We start from the raw sequence: 22,051 nt of genomic DNA on the forward strand, positions 1-22,051 counted from the left end.
GGCTTGGACTATAGATGGCCCTTGTGGTCCCTTTCAACTCTGCAGTTCTATGATATGCAGAGGATAAATTATTTAGATTTGGACAGGAGTTGTCGTCTTTATTCTAAATCTTGCATCCTGTGTCCTTTTGGGTGACGGCGATAGGATTCCAATACATTTGCGCTTGTGCTAATTCCTAATTTGCGCTCTCTCAGCTGACTATCCCATCAATGAAAGGCTTGGGAAACATTTTCCCACTCTGAATTCAAGCATACTTATCAGTGTCTTATGCGAATGTATTTTGAAATGTTTACATTCAAGGATGTACTGTATTGGAATTTGCTGGTCCTTTGTTTGTTTGGCTTTTAAAAAACAAGCAAACAAAGAAGGGATGCTTTTGCCTTTAGATGTCTAAAGTAGGTCTCTGGATCCGTCCCATTATCTCATATCCCAAAAAATTATATTGGTGATATAAGGAAGAGTCTGGGGGTTCTGTTGCCTCTAGAGTATGATAAAGAGATGTCTATGGGAAGCATCTTTGGGGAAAACTGGTGCGTGTTTCTGTTTTGGGTTTTGCAAAGTAGCAGATGGAAGGAAGTGATGGGGAAAAGGAGCTCATCTGCGGCCATGAAGTGGCCAAGTACCATTTGTCTCTTCTCTTTCTGCTGCTGGTGATCCCCTCTGAAGACAAAGGGACTTCCTACCCACTTCTCCTTTCCCCAACTGCCTTCTCCTTCCAAAGCAGCATGTGGCATTCTCACACTGCCTAAAATTCCACCTGCTGCGCGTCTGCCCCCTTCTGCGAAGGCACGTGGGTCTGTTTTATTCTTTCTCTTCATGCACACATGCACATCCCCCCTCCGTCCCCCCTCCTCCTGACTTATTGGTGCTGGGAGGAATCCAATCCCTGGTCGAACAGCTGCTCAGAGTGATGAATGTGACTTTTCAGATGCTGAGCCTGCTGCCGTCCCTTATTTTGATGCAAATCTCCTTTGGCATCTTGAAAAGAGGGATTAGCGAAGGGGGGGGGGAGGTTAGGCAGCCCAGGGGAGTCTCCCCAGCTTGGTGTGCCTTCCACCTTCCCCAAGCGACTGTGTTTTAGCTTTCTGTCTTATTGTTTCCTTTTTCAATCCTCCAAGTCTCGTGCAGAGTTTGAATGCCTTCATTGTCTTGACCTGTTGCCAGAAGCAAGCCAGACCCTTTGGCTCTCTGTGCTGCATGGTGCGTTTTCTTCCTTTCATATCTTTTTTTGTCCCCAGGAATCCAGCTAATAACTTAATAGCTTCTCCTCGCCTCCCTCCGAAAAGTGCTTTGTTGGGAGTTTTGGAGCACACAGATGGAGAAGGAGGGTGGGGAGAGAAGCTACGTATTGACAGGCTGTTCTGTTACCATTTGTTTTCCAAAACCGGGTTCTTTCCAAAATTGTTTTCCAAAATCGGGTTCTTTCCTGGACTGGCACACACCAGGTCCTGCATTTATTTACTATTTAAAAGAGTCTTCCCCCCATCAAAACAACAACAACATCAATAACAACAACCCCCAATAGAGCATGGGTAGGCAAACCCTCATGGATGGCACTGTGGTCTAAACCACAGAGCCTAGGGCTTGCCGATCAGAAGGTTGGCAGTTCGAATCCCTGTGATGGAGTGAGCTCCCGTTGTTCAGTCCCTGCTCCTGCCCACCTAGCAGTTCGAAAGCACATAAAAGCGCAAGTAGATAAATAGGTACTGCTCCGGCAGGAAGGTAAACGGCATTTATGTGTGCTGCTCTGGTTTGCCAGGTGGCTTTGTCATGCTGGCCATATGACCCGGAAGGTGTACGCCGGCTCCCTCAGCCAATAAAATGAGATGAGCGCCGCAACCCCACAGTTGGTCACAACTGGACCTAATGGTCAGGGGTCCCTTTAGGCAAACTAAGGCCCGAGGGCCGGATGTGGCCCAATCGCCTTCTAAATCCGGCCCACAGACGGTCCGGGAATCAGTGTGTTTTTACATGAGTAGAATGTGTCCTTTTATTTAAAATGCATCTCTGGGGTATTTGTGGGGCATAGGAATTCATTCATTCTTTTCCCCCAAAATATAGTCTGGCCCCCCACAAGGTCTTGGGGACAGTGGACCGGTCCCCTGCTGAAAAAGTTTGCTGACCCGTGCAATAGAGAAAGAGAAGAGGTGGCATCTGCACTTGTAATGCTATCTTTGCGGGAAGGGGGGGAATTAAGCACTTTCCAGGCACACATGTGTGTGCAGTGTGCTGGCACTCTTTTTTGCAGAGTCTCAGCTGTGTTGGGTGTAGAGCACAGTTCATGGAGAATAAGGCTATCAGTGACTGCTAGCCACTATGGGTTGAAGGCAGCAGTCCTTCAGAATGCCTGTTGCAGGAAACCACAGGAACAGAAAGTGCTCTTGCATTCCAGTTCTCTTGGAGGGTTTCCCACAGGCATCTAGTTGGCCACTGTGAGAACATGAGGCTGGACTGGATGGGCCACCAGCTGGATCTTCTTATCGGGGAGAGAAGAAGATAAACTGCCTTAGGGCATCGGTCTGTCGGGTTGTCTATTACAATCAGCAACCAGCTCTCCAGGGTTTCAGGAAGGAGTCATTGGCCCCACAGGAACACTATACCAAGTCAAACCATTGGTCCATTTAGCTCCATACAGTCTATACCAGGGCCCATGGGCCACAAGTGGCGCACGGGGGTCGTTTAACCGGCCCACAAGCCACCCCCGAAATGAGCCACCCGCTCAGTGAGTCCCCATGTGATGCGCTAAACTAGCACAGCGTGGAGACTCGCTTCCGTAGCGCCTAAAATCGCGTCTGCGCATGCGCAGATGCCAACAATCATGTCTACGCAGACGCAGACACCGGAAATCGTGGACGCGCGCACTTACGTGCATGTGGAGTTCGGCCCACGGAGGGATCTCCACTGGAGTGAAATGGCCCAAGCGAGGTAAACCTTGCCCGACCCTGGTCTACACTGACTGGCATCAGTCTCTAGGCCTTCAGAGAAGAGTCTCTCCCATGTCCTAACTGGAGGTGCTGGGGAGTGAACTGTATGAAAAGCATGTTCTCTGCCATAGAGCTCCATCCATTGCCTTCATTTGCTCTTGAGATTAAAACTGTTGGGAGTCTTGCTCAATCAAGGGTGTGGCAGCACTGTTCGGGATGAATGACACGTGGGGTTTTCTTACACAGCAGTTTCTCCCCTTTCCTGTTTGACTCCTCCTTGTTGTCCATTTCATTATTTGCATGCCTGTAGCCCTTGTGGATGCATGCTTCTGGAGACATGCCAACCTCTTGCATGAAACTTGAACAAATGTACATACCTGGCAATTTGACTCGTAACCCAGAGGGGTGGGGAGATGACTGTTCCGACATCATTGATGTGATCATTCCTTTCCCCCAAACACGTGGCTGCATCAAGGATGGGATGCGTTGTAGGCTGTGTGACTGGAAATTGTTGTGTTGTCTTCTTTAGCGATCACTCGTATCCAAGTAAGATTGTCTTCCATAAACACGGTTTTAACAATGAGTCCGTGAGTGACAGATGGGATGTGGGTGGCGCTGTGGGTTAAACCACTGAGCCTAGGACTTGCCGATCAGAAGGTCGCTGGTTCGAATCCCCGTGACGGGGTGAGCGCCCGTTGCTTGGTCCCTGCTCCTGCCAACCTAGCAATTCGAAAGCATGTCAAAGTGCAAGTAGATAAATAGGTACCGCTCCGGCGGGAAGGTAAACGGCATTTCCGTGCGCTGCTCTGATTTGCCAGAAGTGGCTTAGTCATGCTGGCCACATGACCCGGAAGCTGTCTGCGAACAAATGCTGGCTCCCTCAGCCAATAAAGCGAGATGAGCGCCGCAACCCCAGAGTCAGCCAGGACTGGACCTAATGATCAGGGGTTCCTTTACCTTTACCTTTACTGTGAGTGACTGTGAAGGCCAATTCTGGATACACACATCCTTCCACAGTGGGAACATTGATTCCTGGATGGGAGTTGATCACTGTGTGTGGTGCCTCAATGACATAGAAAGTCTGTTGCATTTCCTACAAAAGAGCAACGATTAAGTAGCACTTGGAGCCACCGGTTGAGATTGAAGCATCCTCTGTGTGACAAAACCCTGATGCATAAACCCTAGACCACGGCAGCCATCCAGAATGCTGTCTAGTCCGGACTGTGCTAGCCAAAACAAAACAGCCGATGAAGATAATCCCTGTTGCCCAGGACAGGGTGTGTCGACATACCTCTTGCTCTTTCTTGTGGAAAGTCCACCAATCTAGGATGCTTGAGAATGATGGTTCCCAAGGGGATGAGAGGGTAGAGGGACTGTGGAAGATGTGATGTTCCAAGGGAGGCAGAACCCGAAATCCGTGTCTGTTGACATATCAGTAATGGAGCTGAGTCGGTGGGCAAAGAGCTGTAGGTACAGTCCTGACTGATTCAGGATTACAGCTCCAAGTAACTTCCCTAGAGGAGACTGACAATGAGGAATTTTTGAAGTATGGACAATCGTCAGGATTCCATGCAGAGGTTCTGTTGCAGGTGTGTGGAAGGAGCACCATTGACCCTCCAGGTGAACTTCAACTCTCAACAGCTTCAGTGAGCATGGGAAATGACCAGGGAAGGTGGGAGATGCAGTTCAGAAATACCTGGAGGGCAGAAGGTTCCCCCTCACCAGTTGGCTTCTTTGAGCCATGTGCCACCTTAAGAACCCCCACGTTTGTTGTGGTACACACTTTCCCCAGTAGACGAAACTACAGACTTGGGTTCCAATTACAGCCTTTTGACACAACCATACTGGATGGTTTGGAGCACGTCTCTGTTGTCCAGTCCAGCCTTCCACAAACTTAGATCCTCAGGTGTCATTGGACTACAATTCCCAACAACTCTGACTGTTGGGCCTTGCTGGGGCTGATGGGAGTTGTAGTTCAGCAACATCCAGAGACCCAAGGTTCAGAAAGGCTGGTGTGGTCTAACCACACATTCTCGAGTATAAAACGGGATTTATGAGTTACCACAAAGGATTTTCGTGGGGATTAAGAAAAGGAAGAATCATAAATGAATTGCCTCGCCTGAATATTGTGTACAAACTTTTCTCCTTCCTCTGTATTTGCTTAGGAAAACATGCCGCAGACTCCTCCCTTTGCAGCGATGTTTGACAGCAGTGGTTACAACCGAAACCTGTATCAGGCCAAAGAGGACAGCTGCGGAGGGCTCTATTACCATGAAAACAACTTGCTGTCAGGATCCTTGGAAGCCCTCATCCAGCACTTAGTGCCCACTGTTGATTACTACCCTGATGTAAGTCTCCTCTTTTTGCAAATTAAATTGGCCCAACCTACTGTGCATTAGAGACCTTGGAGCCAGCAGCTGCCAATTAGTGTAGACAGTACTGAGCTAGATGGACCAACTGGTCTGACTCTTCATGAGGCACCTTCCTAGGTGTTCCTAGGGATTTGGACACACAGTGAGATGGTTGATATCCTGCTCCTCTGTCAAAAACGACCCAGGGAGTGTTGGATCTATTTTCGCCCCTCTGCCATAGAGCAAGCACTAATTGACCCACACTAAGTGGGTTTCTAAATGGGATGCGGGTGGCGCTGTGGGTTAAACCACAGAGCCTAGGACTTGCCGATCAGAAGGTCGGCAGTTTGAATCCCCACAACGGGGTGAGCTCTCGTTGCTCGCTCCCTGTTTCTGCCAACCTAGCAGTTCAAAGGCGCGTCCAAGTGCAAGTAGATAAATAGGTACCGCTCTGGCGGGAAGGTAAACGGCATTTCCGTGCGCTGCTCTGGTTCGCCAGAAGCGGCTTAGTCATGCTGGCCACATGGCCTGGAAGCTGTACGCCGGCTCCCTCAGCCAATAAAGCGAGATGAGTGCCGCAACCCCAGAGTCAGCCACGACTGGACCTAATGGTCAGGAGTCCCTTTACCTTTAAGTAGGTTTCTAGATGCCTGCCCACCAGACTACAGGCTGGGAAAATGCTGATAAGCATCACACCCAAGTCTACATGCAATTTTCCCGTTTGGGCATTATCATCCATGCAGAAAACAGCCATAAGTGAATTGGCTCCTTTCAGTATGATGAGTTTGCTTCTATCCTCTGTTCTGTGTCTGAATACGCACATGGAAATCAAATGTTCAGCTTCCCCTTTGATCTTCACAAATGTGCTGAGCAGTCGTTTGCAACAGATTTCTTAATGTGTGAATATAATGCCTTCACTAGGACTCCTTCAGTATTCCCGTATTTACTCGTGTCTAATGCGCCATCAAATTTAATGCGCACCTTAGTTTTCAGAACCTTGAAACAAAAAAAAGTATTTGCTGGCGGATGTAAATGTGTCATCGAATCTAATGCGCGCCTTAACTTTCGCAACATAATATGGCCCCAAAAGGTGAGCGTTAGATTTGAGTAAATATGGTAATTGCTCAGATAAACAAGATTGCTTCAAAACACTCCTTGCTTATTCATGTTCATGCATGGAAGCTTCGGATTGAACTGAATGACACCCTTGTTGAAAACTCACATGAGGATTGCTAACTCTTGAAGCCTTGTGGAATTTTCCGTCCTATGATGACAACAGGACAGGATTCCACACTGGAAAGATGTACACTGTCTGGTCCTCAGCTGTATTCTCTTGCTCGCAAAAGTGATATGGAATAGATACTTTGAGCTATTAAGAATATGAAATTTGGCATAACATACACAGACTGCTGGGCTCTATTTATGGGGTGCAGGAACCTGTGGCTGAGCTATTAAGATTATTGCTGATGGGCTGGTGCAGTGTAGCAGAGAGCTTATGCAGCAGGGAAGCCTCAGCTGTGAAGATCTACTGTGGAGATCACTTAGGATCTGGCTGCCCAGAGAATAAAACAAGTGCAGCTGAATTGGTTTCACAGATAATAAATTATATTCATTGCTGGAATTTGCAACAGTCTTGGAATACCAAACTAGGGCTGGTCAGTTACAGCGGTAAGTCTCATCCCATGGTTCTGAGCAGTAAGTTTCAACATATAGTGGATCTACCAAGAATGTAAGCTTTCTGGTTTTACTAGAGTATGCAGCACTTACTAGCGTGACTGCCTCTCCCATTTGCCAGAGCATCTTAGGTTGTTCCCTGAGTTGGTGGGGCTCATTTGACAACAACGAGAAATCGAGCCTTTGGTGTCATCACCCCAGTCCTGTGGAATGCCCTGCCACTAGAGTTTTAGCAGGCACCTTCTGTGCCAACCTTTAAAAACCTCCTGAAAACTTTTCTGTTTTGCCCGGCAATTAAAAGTGCATCCCACACAATGGTCTATTGATTTCTAATTTATTTTTGCTTTGAACTCACTTTGAACTTTTTATTATTTTATTGTTTGGTTTCATTTTTTTATATGGTTGTAAACCGCTGTGCTATATCTTTATGATGCAGCAGTATATTAGTATTTCAATTATTGTTATTATTATTATTATTATTATTATTATTATTATTATTATTATTATTATTATTTTAAAAAATGGAGGTGGCACCAACCACACTGGTAAAGGGGATACTCTCTCTCCCTGTTTTGTTTGTTTGTTTGTTTCTCTGTAGCACTTTATAGCATGACCTCAATACTGCTTGCATCAATGCTCTAGAGCAGCCTTTCTCAACCTGTGGCTTCCCAGATGTTGTTGAACTACAACTCCCATCACCCCTAGCTAGCAAGGCCAGAGCTCAGGGATGATGGGAGTTGTAGTCCAACAACATCTGGGGACCCACAGGTTGAGAACCTAATCTAAGCCACGGGTAGGCAAACTAAGGCCCGGGGGCCGGATCCGGTCCAATTGCCTTCTAAATCTGGCCTGCAGATGGTCCAGGAATCAGTGTGTTTTTACATGAGTAGTATATGTCCTTTTATTTAAAATGCATCTCTGAGTTATTTGTGGGGTATAGGAATTCATTCATTCCCCCCCCCCAAAAAAAAATATATAGTCCGGCCCCCCACAAGATCTGAGGGACAGTGGACCGGCCCCCTGCTGGAAAAGTTTGCAGACTCCTGCTCTAGAGTAGGCCCATGTGATTCTCATGGGAGGTCTGATGCTGAGGTTTGCCTCTCACCACCCACTGAGTTCAAGGTAGAAGTGAGAGTCCCTAAACCACTAGGCAATGTTGCATGTTCAGCAAGAGGATGAATTTTGAAATTGCATACCCAGCAACTCTGTTATTGACTGCGTGTTTATTACTCAACGATTGTCGGCTCAGCTGTGATGTTCCTTGCCCTGTCTGCTGCCAGCCTTGCATCACCAGGGTGTGGTGATGTACCCAGCACAGGTTCTGAAGACAATGGTGTTTGGCGCAATGAGGTTTCAAATGCTTACCTTGGCAGTCTTGGGCGCTCTCCCACGGTAACGCAACAAGTTAGCCTCTGCCTGCTAAAACATGAGCATGTGTGTCTTGTTCTAAATGGCCCCTGTGAAGTTATGCATCGTCTTAGCTGCCGTCTCTCTTCACTTGCAGAGAACATACATCTTTACCTTCCTGCTCAGCTCTCGGCTCTTCGTCCACCCTTACGAGTTAATGGCAAAAGTTTGCCATTTGTGCATTGAGCAGCAGAGACTGGATGAACCCACAGCCGATAAAGTAAGTGGCCTGCCTAATCAATGTGATTTAGGGTTGCACCCTGCTTAGTGACTGGGACAGAAGGTCATCTTAGCCAACACATGGAGGCGAGATGCATATATTTATATTTATATACAGACTCCCATGAGAGGTGGTAGACTCTCCTTTCTTTCTTTCTTTCTTTCTTTTTTAATATATCTTTATTAATTTAAAATAAATGCGTTTATGAGAAAACAGACGTACATACAAGTAAACAAACATACAATCAAACAAATAACAGAAAAATCAAACAAACCACCACACTATAAGATACAAGAACATTAATATAATTATCATCGTATACCAGTATACTGGGGACACAGAGCCTAGGACTTGCCAATCAGAAGGTCGGCGGTTCGAATCCCCGTGACAGGGTGAGCTCCCGTTGCTCGCTCCCTGCTTCTGCCAACCTAGCAGTTCAAAGGCGCGTCCAAGTGCAAGTAGATATATAGGTACCGCTCTGGCGGGAAGGTAAACGGCGTTTCCGTGCGCTGCTCTGGTTCGCCAGAAGCGGCTTAGTCATGCTGGCCACATGACCCGGAAGCTGTATGCCGGCTCCCTCGGCCAATAAAGTGAGATGAGCGCCGCAACCCCAGAGTCGGACACAACTGGACCTAATGGTCAGGGGTCCCTTTACCTTTTACCAGTATACTGAACACAATGATAAAACTTATAGAGAAGAAATTTAAAACTGACTTCCAATTAATCTCACTGTACTTTATCTATCCATTACTTTATATCACACAGTTAGATATTTCTTATATAGTTTCTGTTTACCTCCCTACGAACTTATATTTATACAATACAGGGATCCGTCTAATTCTGCCAAGATGTTTCCTTTTATTCCATGAGAGGTGGTAGACTATCCTTTCTTGGAGGTTTTTCAGCAGAGGTTGGATGCCCATTTTTCATGGATTCTTTAGCCAAGATTCCTGCATTGTGGAGGTTGGAGTAGATGACCCTTGGGTCCCTTCCACCTCTATGATTTGTTGGCTACAACTTCTACCCCGCCTTTCCTCCAAAGAGCTCAAAGCAGCTACACGGTCCTCCTGCCTTACAACACACTTTTTAATGGTTTTCCACCGCATGGTTGTCTGTTTCCACCCGTAGTGAGAATAGAAGTGGACACAGAAGGGTAGGAATGGATCAATATTTCCTGGTCTATGTCAGCTTTTGCATGTGTTCATCCATAAGTTCATTCTGTCCCATTCTTGAACCAGCAGCGTGTTGCTTTTTCTCTTCCAAACTGCACGAAAAAGCTGGATTATTTTTGTACTTATTTTACCCCAAAATATGCATTTTTGTAACTTGTTGGAGAAATGCAAAATAAGTGTTCCAATCTAGAAACTGTGAATTGGGATCAAACATACTTTAAAATGCAGACTGAACGGAAGTCTCAAGCACCCCAGATGGAAAGTCTGTGAACAGCAATACTCAGTACGTAGTCTTGTGCCCTCCTAACTCTAACCCATGAATATTCCGAGGGACCACACCTATGTTCTTTGTCTCTCTCTCCAGAACCGGTTACGGAAAATTGCCCCCAAAATTCTGCAGTTGCTAACAGAGTGGACGGAGACGTTTCCTTATGATTTTCGAGATGAGCGGATGATGAGGAATTTGAAGGAACTGGCCCATCAAATTGCCAGTGGGGATGAGGTGAGTCACTTGCGTGGAGCATGAGCTTGTTCTTTGTCTCTAGAAGTTCCTAATTGTTGTTGTTGTTTAGTTGTTTAGTCGTGTCCGACTCTTCGTGACCCCATGACCAGAGCACGCCAGGCATTCCTGTCTTCCACTGCCTCCTGCAGTTTGGTCAAATTCATGCTGGTAGCTTCGAAAACACTATCCAACCATCTTGTCCTCTGTCATCCCCTTCTCCTTGTGCCCACCATCTTTCCCAACATCAGGGTCTTTTCCAGGGAGTCTTCTCTTCTCATGAGGTGGCCAAAGTATTGGAGCCTCAGCTTCAGGATCTGTCCTTCCAGTGAGCACTCAGGGCTGATTTCCTTCAGAATGGAGAGGTTTGATCTTCTTGCAGTCCATGGGACTCTCAAGAGTCTCCTTCAGCACCATAATTCAAAAGCATCAATTCTTTGGCGATCAGCCTCTTTTATGGTCCAGCTCTCACTTCCATACATTACTACTGGGAAAACCATAGCTTTTACTATACAGACCTTTGTTGGCAAGGTGATATCTCTACTTTTTAATTACTCTATGTTCCTAATTACTGCAGAGCTTTTTCTCACATTCTGCATTGAAGTGTCTCCTGTGGCCCAGTGAGTTGGACCCAGGGGGAGTTATAGTCTAGTTGTACCTGGAGGGTCACAATGGCTCCCTCCCCTGCTTTCTGCTATTAGCCATGGTAGGCTTTGTTGGCATGCAACCAAGGAACGGGGGCAATTGGCAGGCCCCTAGCTGGCTCCAGCCCACCGGCCGGTGTGCCAGGTGATCTCCAGTCCTTGTTGCAGCATCTGCGACCCACAGCTTCAAAAGCTGGAGCACGCAACTCAGCAGAGATAACGTGCGAACAGGCGGGAGAATTTGTGTGAGCATATTTACAAGCAGTTTATTCAGCATACATCAGGACAAAAGGGAAACATGTCTGATCTCATCCAAAGCAAGCAGCTTAAAGCAAAAGCTATACACAAACGGAAGTTCCCAGCATACTGTGCTGGAGTGTAAACAGGCATGTGACACACAACAATCATGCCTGTTCCTTAAGGTGGAACAGAATATCCCAACAAGCTTTACAGTCAAATGACATATGCAGGAATTGCAAAAAAACCAATCATGTATGCAGACAAGGTTTTATCTGGTGGGTGGTGGCTTTGAGTGATTCAAAGACACTGTCTTGGTGTAAGGCAAGGAGAGAGCGGGAGATAGAATCGGAGGAATTGAAGAGTTGGAAGGGACCCCAAGAGTCATCCAACCCCTTGCAATGCAGGAATAACCCCTGTGTTGAGCCAACTATCACGTTGTGCTCATCTGAACACCAAGGCATCTCTGATGTGTGAGGTGGATTCAACTAAATCATTGCACTAGTGCGAGTCCTCCTAGCATTAACAGGGCTTTTCCTCCCCTCTCAGTCCGCCCCCCCCCCAATATCTGCTACGGAGGGTCAGAGGAACCCACAGACTGGTGGATGGGGAGGAGAGGTGATTTCGTTACATCCGGCAAGGAGAAATGCTTTCGCTGACGGAACACCTTAGTGCAACTTGAATTGCACCCTGGATGTCTTAAATGCTTGACATTCTGATTTTGTAAGAACTTTGCTAAAGGGTGGGGTTGGAAGCACTTGCAAACAAATACAGTGGATCCTCCGGATATGAACTTAATTCATTCTGGGGGTCCTTACATACCCCAAAAATTCTGCAACATGAGGCACTGCTTCTACACACGTACGTGGCGCGATAGAGCACTTCTGCACCTGCGGCGAAACCTGGAAGTATACACTTCCGGGTTTGCCGCATTCGCAAACCGAAAGTTACGTTACCCGAAGGTAACGTAACCTGAGGGTCCACTGTATAAATCTCCTGCTCTCTGCCAGACATCACAAGTGGTAGCAGCAACATCATCCGCAGTGAGGCAGTTGGGAACCTCTGGTCTTCCTTTAAGACAACTTTGCATTACACCTGACAGGCAGGGAGGAGGAACCCTGGATCATTGCCACTGCCCAGGAACGCAGTGCCATCCATGAGCCCTGAGATGCCATGCAGCAGTAAAGGCCGCTGGAAGGAGTGGGAGAGGCAATAGTAACAAATTTCCACCCTATCCGATTAACAGAATGCCAGTGCCATTCGTCTGGGAGAGGAGGTCGCAAAATGCCTTTAAAGCTTTAGTACGATTTTTATATTGCACCAATTTTAAAAGGGGAGGGTGGGACAGGGGACCTCCATGTTGCAGGTAGCAAGACTTTGGAAGCATCTGTGGTTCGAAATCTGCTTTTATCTAGCGGGGCAGAAGGCAGAGAGGCTAACAGGAGGTATAGAGTCGGAGTCAAATGACAGACAGAGCCAACTCCTGCTTTTGTCCCCATCCTCCCTGCTGAGTTCGCACGAATGGACCAGCCTCCGAGTCTTTTATCTGCCCATATGTTCTCCTGGCGCACTATGGAAATCACATACTTGAGCTCTCCTGCGTGACTCTCCCTCCCTTCCCCGTTCTGCTTTCTTCCCACAACCTCCAACCTATCGAGCTGCTCTGCGTTTGCTCTGCTTCCAAAATCCCTTGGGGCCTCACCCTCCCCACTATTCCCGCCCCCCCCCCCACGCTTAATCCCAGCTGCTTCTTTCCGCTTTGATAAACCACCTGTTTGCCAGCCGGTGCCTGTCAGCTGGCATGTGGGATAACAAATGTGTGTGCGTGTGTGTACACACACCATTCATTTCTTTGCCCAGATTATCCGGAGTTTTGGGCTGGGTTGTCATCAATATGCTGATGACACCCAGCTTTATCTGTTGATGGACAGCAGCCCTGACTCGGCCCCGAACACACTGACCAGATGCTTGGAAGCTGTGGCCGGATGGCTGTGTGGGAGCTAACTGAAGTTAAATCCTTTGAAGACAGAGGTCCTCTGGCTGGGTCGGGATGACGTGGGGTTGGGGGGCCAACTCCCATCTCTTGAGGGGGCTCAATTAGTGCCAGTGCCTTCTGTGAAGATTTCGGGTGTAACCTTTGATGCCTCCCTTTCTACGGAGGCTTAGGTTGCAGCCACAGCAAAGGTGGCATTTTTCCATCTCCGCCGTATTAAGCAGTTGGTCCCTTACCTTTCTCGCCCTGATCTGGCCACAGTGATCCATGCAACAGTCACCTCCAGGCTTGATTATTGTAACTTGCTCTATGCAGGGCTGCCCTTGAATCTGACCCAGAAACTCCAGCGGGTGCAGAATGCCGCGGCGAGGCTCCTTACGGGGTCTTTGCTGCGAGATCACATTCATCCAGTGCTTTACCAGCTGTACTGGCTCCCGGTGGAGTACAGGGTCAGGTTTAAAGTGCTGGTTTTGACCTTTAAAGCCCTATGTGGTCTAGGACCCTCGTACCTACGGGACCGCCTCTCCTGGTATGTCCCGTGGAGGACCTTAAGGTCCACAAATGATAATATTTTGGAGGTCCCAAGTCGTAAGGTGCTTAGATTGGTTTCAACTAGGGCCAGGGCCTTTTCAGCACTGGCCCCTATGTGGTGGAATACTCTGTCACAAGAGACTAGGGCCCTGCAGGATTTGACATCTTTCTGCAGGGCCTGCAAGATGGAGCTGTTCCGCCTGGCCTTCGGCTTAGAATCACTCTGAACCCTTATATGGGATTTGGTATATAAATTTTCCCTTGGCTTTTTTGCTGTCCCATGTAGGACCAGCATGGATAGCTGGCTTGGGTGAATAGCTGATGTTTCCTCCCTTTATGGTCTTGATTTATGGGCTACTACTAAAATGAGGCTGTGTCTTAAGCTGCATTTTAAGCCGTATTTTAATTAACTGTTTGTTTGTTGGTTGTTGTTGTTTTCCTATTACGTTTTATTGTAATTCATATTTGGTGTTAGCCATCCTGAGCCAGGCCCTGGTTGGGGAGGGCAGGGTATAAATTAAAATTTATTTATCTATTTATTTATTTACAGTGGTGCCTCGCAAGACGAAAAGAATCCGTTCTGTGATTCTCTTCGTCTAGCGGTTTTTTCGTCTTGCGAAGCAAGCCCATTGACGGATTAGCGGATTAGTGCTATTAGTGGCTTTTAGTGGCTTTTAGCGGCTTATCTGCTGATCGGATCAGCTGATAAGCGGCTTAGAAAAAGGGGGGAGGGAAAAAAACCAGCAGGAACTCGCAAGACATTGTCGTCTTGCGAAGCAAGCCCATAGGAAATTCATTTTGCGAAGCACCTCCAAAACGGAAAACTCTTTCGTCTAGCGAGTTTTCCGTCTTGCGGAGCATTCGTCTTGCGGGGCACCACTGTACTTGGACTGCATATCCCACTTTATCTATGACGCCCAATGTGGGACATTGCATTTTATGGAAGCTTGCAGTGCTTTAATTCTACCTAAAGGACTTAGATGGGTTCTGGGGTTGTTTTTTTTTAAAAAAAGGAAGGAAACGCTTTCAGAATGAAATGGACAGCTCTGCTTCAGGCCTACGAAAAGCCCTTGCTGGCCTTGCTTAGTGGCCCAAGAGTGTGTCCCCACGCAACATGGGTCCCTTAGCAGGGGTTCCTCAGATTAAAATGTTCCGAAAAGATTATGTAAGGGTAATAAATGTTCATGTAAAAATAGTAACAACAAAGATTTTCTGAATCTCGAAGAGACTCTGTTTCCCTCACCCCCTTATGAAAAGGTGGAGTGGTTGAGAGAGAAAGCCAGCATCGCAGTACAGTTCTGGATGTCATAAATTATTAGTTATATTGGCTAGTAATTCTCTTGGAAGGGTAAATGCAGGAGGGAGTGACCTTGTTTCTTTTGCACTGCAATGCAGATCGCTACTAGAGTTGAGGGGTTTGTAGGAAGTCCTACATAGGTTTGCCCATCCGCCCCAGGTGACTGAACGGACGCTCTCCGTTAGTGCTGTTTGCTGTACCCTCCACCCCACTCCCCAAATCTTAACTGCTTTCAGCCGCATCCTGTATGACAATATTGCAACTCGTGCTGGGTTTAAAGCGAGCCTGTCCAAATCCTGCCCACTAAGGACTGGTGTCAGAAGCCGGTCAGAAATAAAGCACCCAGCTGTGAGCTAATTCTTTACTCAGAGAAACCAAAACAGTACAGGCCTAGTGATCCCTGCTACTCTGCCCAGTAGGTCTTGTCCCAGTGAGGCAGCTGCAAGCACTGAAGGCCCCTGCCTTCCCACCACACTCTAAGGCTCCTCCCCAGTTCCTTTCCCAGCAGCCCAAGGCTCCATCGTCTTGTGTCTTGTTGCTCTGCCCTCTTCATTCCTCTCTGGGTTGTAGGGGATTAGGGGGAGAAGAGCTGGTCACAGCAAAAGGCTGGTCCTCCTCCTCTCCAGCTCCTGATTCTGGACTGCTCTCTGTCATAGCCTCTTCCTGCTCACTAAAGCCTGTTGCCTCTCCAGCTTCGGACACCTCCTCTCCCCAGTCTGCTCCCTCTTCTCCCTCTGAGCATTGTCATCACACCACCAATCCCCTGGCTCTGAGCCTTCTTTCCCTGGGGGTTCCCACCAGTTCTCTGCATCCAGCCAGTCTATGACAACGGGCGAGAGTTTGGTAAGGTGGCCTTTGTGTCTGAATGTAAAATCACATCCACCCACTTGGAGACAGAGAACTTGAGTTTATTTATATGTGTATTTAAACATATGGATTATATCTCTCAATCTCCCTCCCTCTCTCCACCCCCCTCACTCACTCACCCCCCCGCCTTTGCATTGACCTTTATTAGCTGTCACATCAAATCGTGAGATAAGCATATATAGCTCATCCAACAGGCAATCGGGGATAAGGATATTCTTTTGTCTTTAGGCTGAGATATCTCCCCAGTGATCACTGAAAGCCATCTCTCATTACGGTCTCCCAAGCTGTCACACTCAGTGCCTTTCGGCAGCGGAATCTGAGTGGGCAGAGATTTTCCCATCCAAAATCCTGTTTATGCTGTAATGAATTTATAGGTCTTTAAATGTGCTGCTTTGTTAAAGTGTTGGTTACTCAGTTTGTATGGAATGTTAAGCCAAACCATGGTTTAGAGTGAACAGATCGCCATATGAGTTGAGATCACAGCGACTCTGCTTCTCGTCCGATCATGCTGCTGCTGTGAGCCAATCCATGGTTTAGTTTAGCATTGCATCCAAACCTGGACTAAGGGCTTATCTTCTCACACACAAACTCAGAACAGTAAGCTATAGAACAAACCTTGGCTACAGATTGTGGTTTGTCTGGATCAAGAGTCCAGGTTAGCTGTCAGGGAACTGACATCAGAGCGAGAGGTGAAGGGAAGGCTCCCAGATTCTGCGGGCGAAGGACCCAGCACCAGGGGGAGAAGCAGCTCAGTAGAGAGGGAAGGAAATCAGCGCAACACCCGGGATATGGGGGAGGCGGAGGGAGAGCTCCGGGATTCTTCTCTGGACATCAGTGAGGAGAGCACAGGTCCTCCACTACCCACGCCCTCCCTGCGCAGAAGACTCCCGCGCAGTGAGAGAAGGAGGCATTTGGGAGTCAGACAGCTTCTATGCTGGAAGAGGTTTAAGAAACGCCCACAGACAGATTCTGCTAGCGACTGAGACAGCCACGCGGAGATGGGCTGTGCAGTCAGAACGGTTTAACCAAGGCAATTAAGCCTAGAGAGGCGGCAGTTTACGCACGAGTAACTCATACCCATTACATTAGCGTATAATACTAAGCTAAACCATGGCTTGGCTCAAAAACAGTGTGATTTTGGTTTTGTTTTTTTTAATGAAGTAGCCTGTACTAATATCTTATTAAAAGTGTCATGGTGCCAGCACAAAATGGCTTCCATGGGCTTCCAGAAGAGCGGTGCTATACTGGTGAATACTGCCACCCACAAAAAAGCCATGGGGATAACAATGCCTTACAGGGCTGTGCTAATATGAATCACTTTGAATACTTGAGGATATTACATATGCATGAAGCGTAACTCAATAACAGAGCCAGTGTGGGGTAGTGGTTAGAGTGTAAGACTAGGGCCTGGGAGACCCGAGTTCAAATCCTGACTCAGCCATGAAGCTCACTGGATTATCTTGGGTTAGTCACTGTATGTCACTCTAACTTGCTTCACAGGAATGCTATGAGGCTTAAAAAGGCAGGGAGGTATTATAATTATAATATTGGTGTTGTTGTTATTAAAATGTACATACCGTCCTTCATCCTTAGATCTCAGGGTGGTTCACAACATAAAATTATATAATGAAGGCACCAAGCAAACCTCCTTGGGGAGAGTGTTCCACAAGCGGGGAGCCACCACAAAAAAAGCCCGTTCTCATCTTGCCACTCTCCAGATCTCGCGTGGAGAAGGCACACAATGTAAGACCTCAGAGGTTGATTTCAGGGTCCGGGTAGGTTCATATGGAGAGAGGCTGTCTTTGAGGTATTGTGGGCCTGAGCTGTTTAAGGCTTTATTGGTCAAAACCAGTACTTTGAATTGAACCCAGAAGCTAAAGTGCAGCCAGTGAGCTTGGGCCAGGATTGGTGTCATATGCTGAAACCGCCTTGTCCCAGTGAGCAGCCTGGCCATCGAATTCTGCACTAGCTGAAGTTTCCGAACCGTCTTCAGAGGTAGCCCTGCATGTAATGCATTGCAGTCATCTAACCCTGTAGGCCACCCTGTCTGTTCTTTGGAGGAACGGTGAGATATGAATGAAATTGATTGATGAATTAATTATTTTCTTTTCCTTTGGCAGATGTACCGGAAAAATGTGCAGCAAATCATCCAGAATCTCATTCGTAAGCTGGCCTCCCTTAGCCAGTACGAGGAGGTGCTTGCAAAAATCAACGCGAGCTCGACGGACCGGCTGACGGTCCTGAAGACCAAACCCCAGGCCATTCAGAGGGATATCATCACTGTCTGCAGCGACCCTTACATGCTAGCCCAGCAGCTGACTCACATAGAGCTAGTGAGTTGACGCTGTCCTGCTCTGCGCTGCCTCCTTATCTTGCCAGTGTTCTGTGTTCGCCTTTCTTTGACGGCTGTGTGCGAATTTTGCCACCGGTCCTGATTCCTTTCCTTTCCCTTTTCTGCAGGAGAGGCTCAACTACATTGGACCACAGGAGTTTGTCCAGGCATTTGTACAAAAGGACCCGCTGGATAACGACAAGGTGAATGAGGGGGCTGGGTGGACATTTGTGTGGGTGCTAGGTTTCAGTCAGTCTACAGGACAAGTTCAGCTAACTCTATCAGTAGAGCATGAAGGCCTTCATCTCAGGGTCGTGGGTCCGAGCCCCACGTTGGGCAAAAGATTCCTACATTGTGGGGTTGGACTAGAATCAGTGGTTCTCAACCTTGGGTCCCCCGACGTTTTTGGCCTACAACTCCCATGATCCCTAGCTCACAGGACCAGTGGTCAGGGATGATGGGAGTTGTAGACCAAAAACATCTGGGGACCCAAGGTTGAGAAAGGCTGTGTTATGTACTGAAGTTCTCACCCTCGGCCAGCAGGGGGGGATACTGTAGATAGTTTTCACTCAGGTCCACATATGCAAATAAGGGATTGAAAGTGACGTTCAGTGATTGGATAGTTACAGAAAATGGTTACAGTTGCGTTGTACTGGAGCTCTATATAAGCAGGCTGGCTGAACCCTTCAGTTCAGTTCTGTTCTGGCCTGTGAATAAACAAGAACTGTTTGAAGAATTGCTGTGTCGTCTGATATGTTCACCCACAACTTAACAGGCTGGACTAGATCATTCTCTTGAGTTGGATCATTCCAACTGTATAATTCTGCGATTATGCGTGATTCTGTGAACTCCATTGATAATCTAGGATTGCAACACTGAGACCAGGACTGTGTGGGTTCCATATAAGAGGAGCAGCAGGGGAAGAAATGAGAGGACGGGCAGGAACATGGCAGTGCAGAGACTGAAGAGGTTGCCTGCGGTTGCTTTTGGCTTCCTGAAGAGTCATGTCAGTCCATGATGCTGAACAGAAGTTAACTGGGAGGGTAAAACCGTCACCAGATTACAGCATCTGTTGACTAATTCTAACATCATTCACTTGAAGCACTTTAAACAGTCATGGCTTCCCCCAAAGAATCATGGGAGCTGTAGTTTTAAGGGTGCTGAGACTTGTTAGGAGACCCTTATCCCCCTCACAGATGGCTACTATTCTGAGAGTGGTTTAACAACCCATCCCTCCTCCCAGGGAACTCTGGGAATTGTAGTTCTGGAAGGGGAATGCCGCTTAGGTATTATACATAAAACCTCATTTAAACCAAGGTGAAGTAAAGACAATAATAAAGTTGTAGAAGTTGAATTTCCCCCCGCTTGGAAACATGGCATGGGAAACAAACGGCTGCTCTTGTCTTCTCAGAGCTGCTATGGTGACCGGAAGAAGGCCCGGAACCTGGAAGCCTACGTAGAATGGTTCAACAGGCTCAGCTACTTAGTTGCCACAGAAATCTGCATGGTAAGCAAATCAGATTACAGTTTGGGGGTTGGGTGCCATACTTGTAACACCCTTCCACATCAAAAAAATCTCCCTGCAAGTAGTAAACTGAAAATGGGAGGTATTGCTCAATCTTCCTCTAGTTCAGGTTTCCTCAACCTCGGCCCTCCAGATGTTTTTGGCCTACAACTCCCATGATCCTTAGCTAGCAGGACCAATGGTCAGGGATGATGGGAATTGTAGCCTCAAAACATCTGGAGGACCGAGGTTGAAGAAGCCTGCTCTAGTTTATGTTGGGAATGTGTTCAACTTGGTGTTTTGTTTTTAACATGGAGGAGAATTTAAAATAGGGTACCCTGCCCTCTCTCTAGTGTGAAATGGTATATCCCTCCACCATTTGAGTCTGGCAAGGGGTTGGCACCAATGATGCCAGGTAATGCTGCCAGGCCTGCGAATACGTGTGTTAATCGGCTCTACATTTCAGTCCCTGTGCGAAATCCTTTCTTCGGATGATTTTAATTTGCTCACCCAAAGAGAATAAAATGTGTGCGAGCCTGAAGTACCTAGCTAAGGTTAGCAGAAGGGCCTTGATAGCTCTCCACTGAATGCGAGATGAGAGTCCCATTGTGATTTTCTGTCAGTTCTGAAACAGCCACTAGTACATAGATCAAATATACCAAGCGTGGAGCTGATGGAACAACCTAAAGTCCTCCTTGTGTTGCAAGTTCTTGTACTGTATCTGTAGAATAATGTTGAAATGTAGCCTTATGAGGCTTTGCCCTTGGGTGGGAAAAATATTGCGCCCGGGAAAGGGAAGTGGGAGTCAACAGACACTCAAGGAATAATTTCGGAGAAAAGGGTTTTATTTCTACCATCCATGAACTGGTAGAAGGAGCAAGTGTGATAAGTCACAAAAAGCATGCACGAAGTTCACAATCATGTTCACAATCATGTGCACAAGCATATATACCCCTTTCCAGTTCCCTCCTCCTTTCTCTTCCCTCAGGAGTCCTGCCTATGAGTTCCTCTGAGCATGAACAGAAAGCTGTCTTGGGACTATTGGACTCTTGGCAGGAAAGGGGGGGGGTGAAGTGGTTTCAGTGTGTTCCAGTTGTTTCAATCTCTTGTTCTGGCATGGTTCCCGGACAGAAAGCAAGTTGCAATGTGGTTCTTTAGCAAGGCCAGAAGGCATGAGAAAGGCCTGAGAAACAATGGACTGTTCTCTACCTTTGTTACAGCAGAGCGGAATGTTTCTGATGCTTAGCTGCTGAGAAAATGATTTTGAAAAGCTTTGAGCCTGCTTTGGGGGGGGTGACTTCGGGCCTAGGTGAGGTCACCTGTCCTCACCTTCCTTCATTCCCCCTTCTCAGTGGCCTCAAGAAAGGATAGTGGTCCATTTGGGACAGGCCTGGCGGCTGTCCAAAAACAAACAGGGGGGAATGAAGGGACACGATACCCAAATCCTGTCTGAAATCACCCCAGGGTTCAATAATCACCCCAGGCCTCAAAACTGTCCCAAACTCCTTTTGTCTTCTAAAAATCCAAAACAGCTTTTCTCTGCTCTTCTCTGCTTTTCTCACAAGATGCTGTGGCAAAAGGCAAAATGTAACTTTTAAAGGCTAATGAATAGGCTCTGTTCATAGCAGGCCTGAGAAACTGAATCTTATCTCATTCTAGTTGCAACATCTCTGGACATGCTGAACCACTCTCATTCCCCCTTTCCTAGGAAGGGTGCCAAGAGTCCCAAGACAGCTTTCTGTTCATGCTCAGAGGACTCCTGAGGAAGGAGAAAGGAGGAGGGAACTAGAAAGGGCTTGTGCACATGATTGTGAACTTCGTGCATGCTTTTTGTGACTTATCACACTTGCTCCTTCTACCAGTTCATGGATGGTAGAAATAAAACCTTTTTCTCCGAAACTATTCCTTGAGTGTCTGTTGACTCCCACTTCCCTTTCCCAGGCGCAATATTTTCCCCACCCGAGGGCAGAGCCTCATAAGGCTACAAAATTACAGTGCCATAGATGGTAGGGACAGTGATTTTTTTGGCAAAAAGATGAGGCGTTGGCACTCATGAAAGTGCCGTGGGTGCCAGCACAAAATGGCCACCATGGGTAGAAAAAAAGAGGTTCTGGAACTCTCTACCAGTTGAGTCCTGTTACAAAAGAGCCCTCTGGATATAGACATATGTACCTGCGCTTTCCCCCTTCATTTGTCCCTTCCTCTACAAGAATTAAATTAAATTAAATTAAATTAAATTATATTAATTCTCTTTTGGGTTTGTTTTCCTTCCTTCAGCCTGTGAAGAAAAAGCACCGAGCGAGGATGATAGAGTACTTCATCGACGTGGCCCGGGAGTGCTTTAACATTGGCAACTTCAACTCATTAATGGCCATTATTTGTAAGTATAGACGGGAATC

General features: G+C 47.2%; 1 protein-coding gene across 2 annotated transcripts in view; it reads left to right on the plus strand.

Annotated features, from left to right (window-relative positions):
• Positions 1-22,051, plus strand: part of RASGEF1B (RasGEF domain family member 1B) — a 256,907-nt gene that overhangs the window by 224,228 nt on the left and 10,628 nt on the right. For both annotated transcript variants that reach the window (XM_081207141.1, XM_081207142.1), the window contains 7 exons: positions 5,090-5,272; positions 8,454-8,576; positions 10,113-10,250; positions 17,937-18,149; positions 18,277-18,351; positions 19,560-19,655; positions 21,930-22,032. In XM_081207141.1, the coding sequence (XP_081063267.1) occupies positions 5,090-5,272; positions 8,454-8,576; positions 10,113-10,250; positions 17,937-18,149; positions 18,277-18,351; positions 19,560-19,655; positions 21,930-22,032 (931 nt within the window). The remainder of the gene's footprint in view (positions 1-5,089; positions 5,273-8,453; positions 8,577-10,112; positions 10,251-17,936; positions 18,150-18,276; positions 18,352-19,559; positions 19,656-21,929; positions 22,033-22,051) is intronic.

This window comes from Podarcis bocagei, assembly GCF_964188305.1.
Source record: "Podarcis bocagei genome assembly, chromosome: 9".
Taxonomy (NCBI): domain Eukaryota; kingdom Metazoa; phylum Chordata; class Lepidosauria; order Squamata; family Lacertidae; genus Podarcis; species Podarcis bocagei.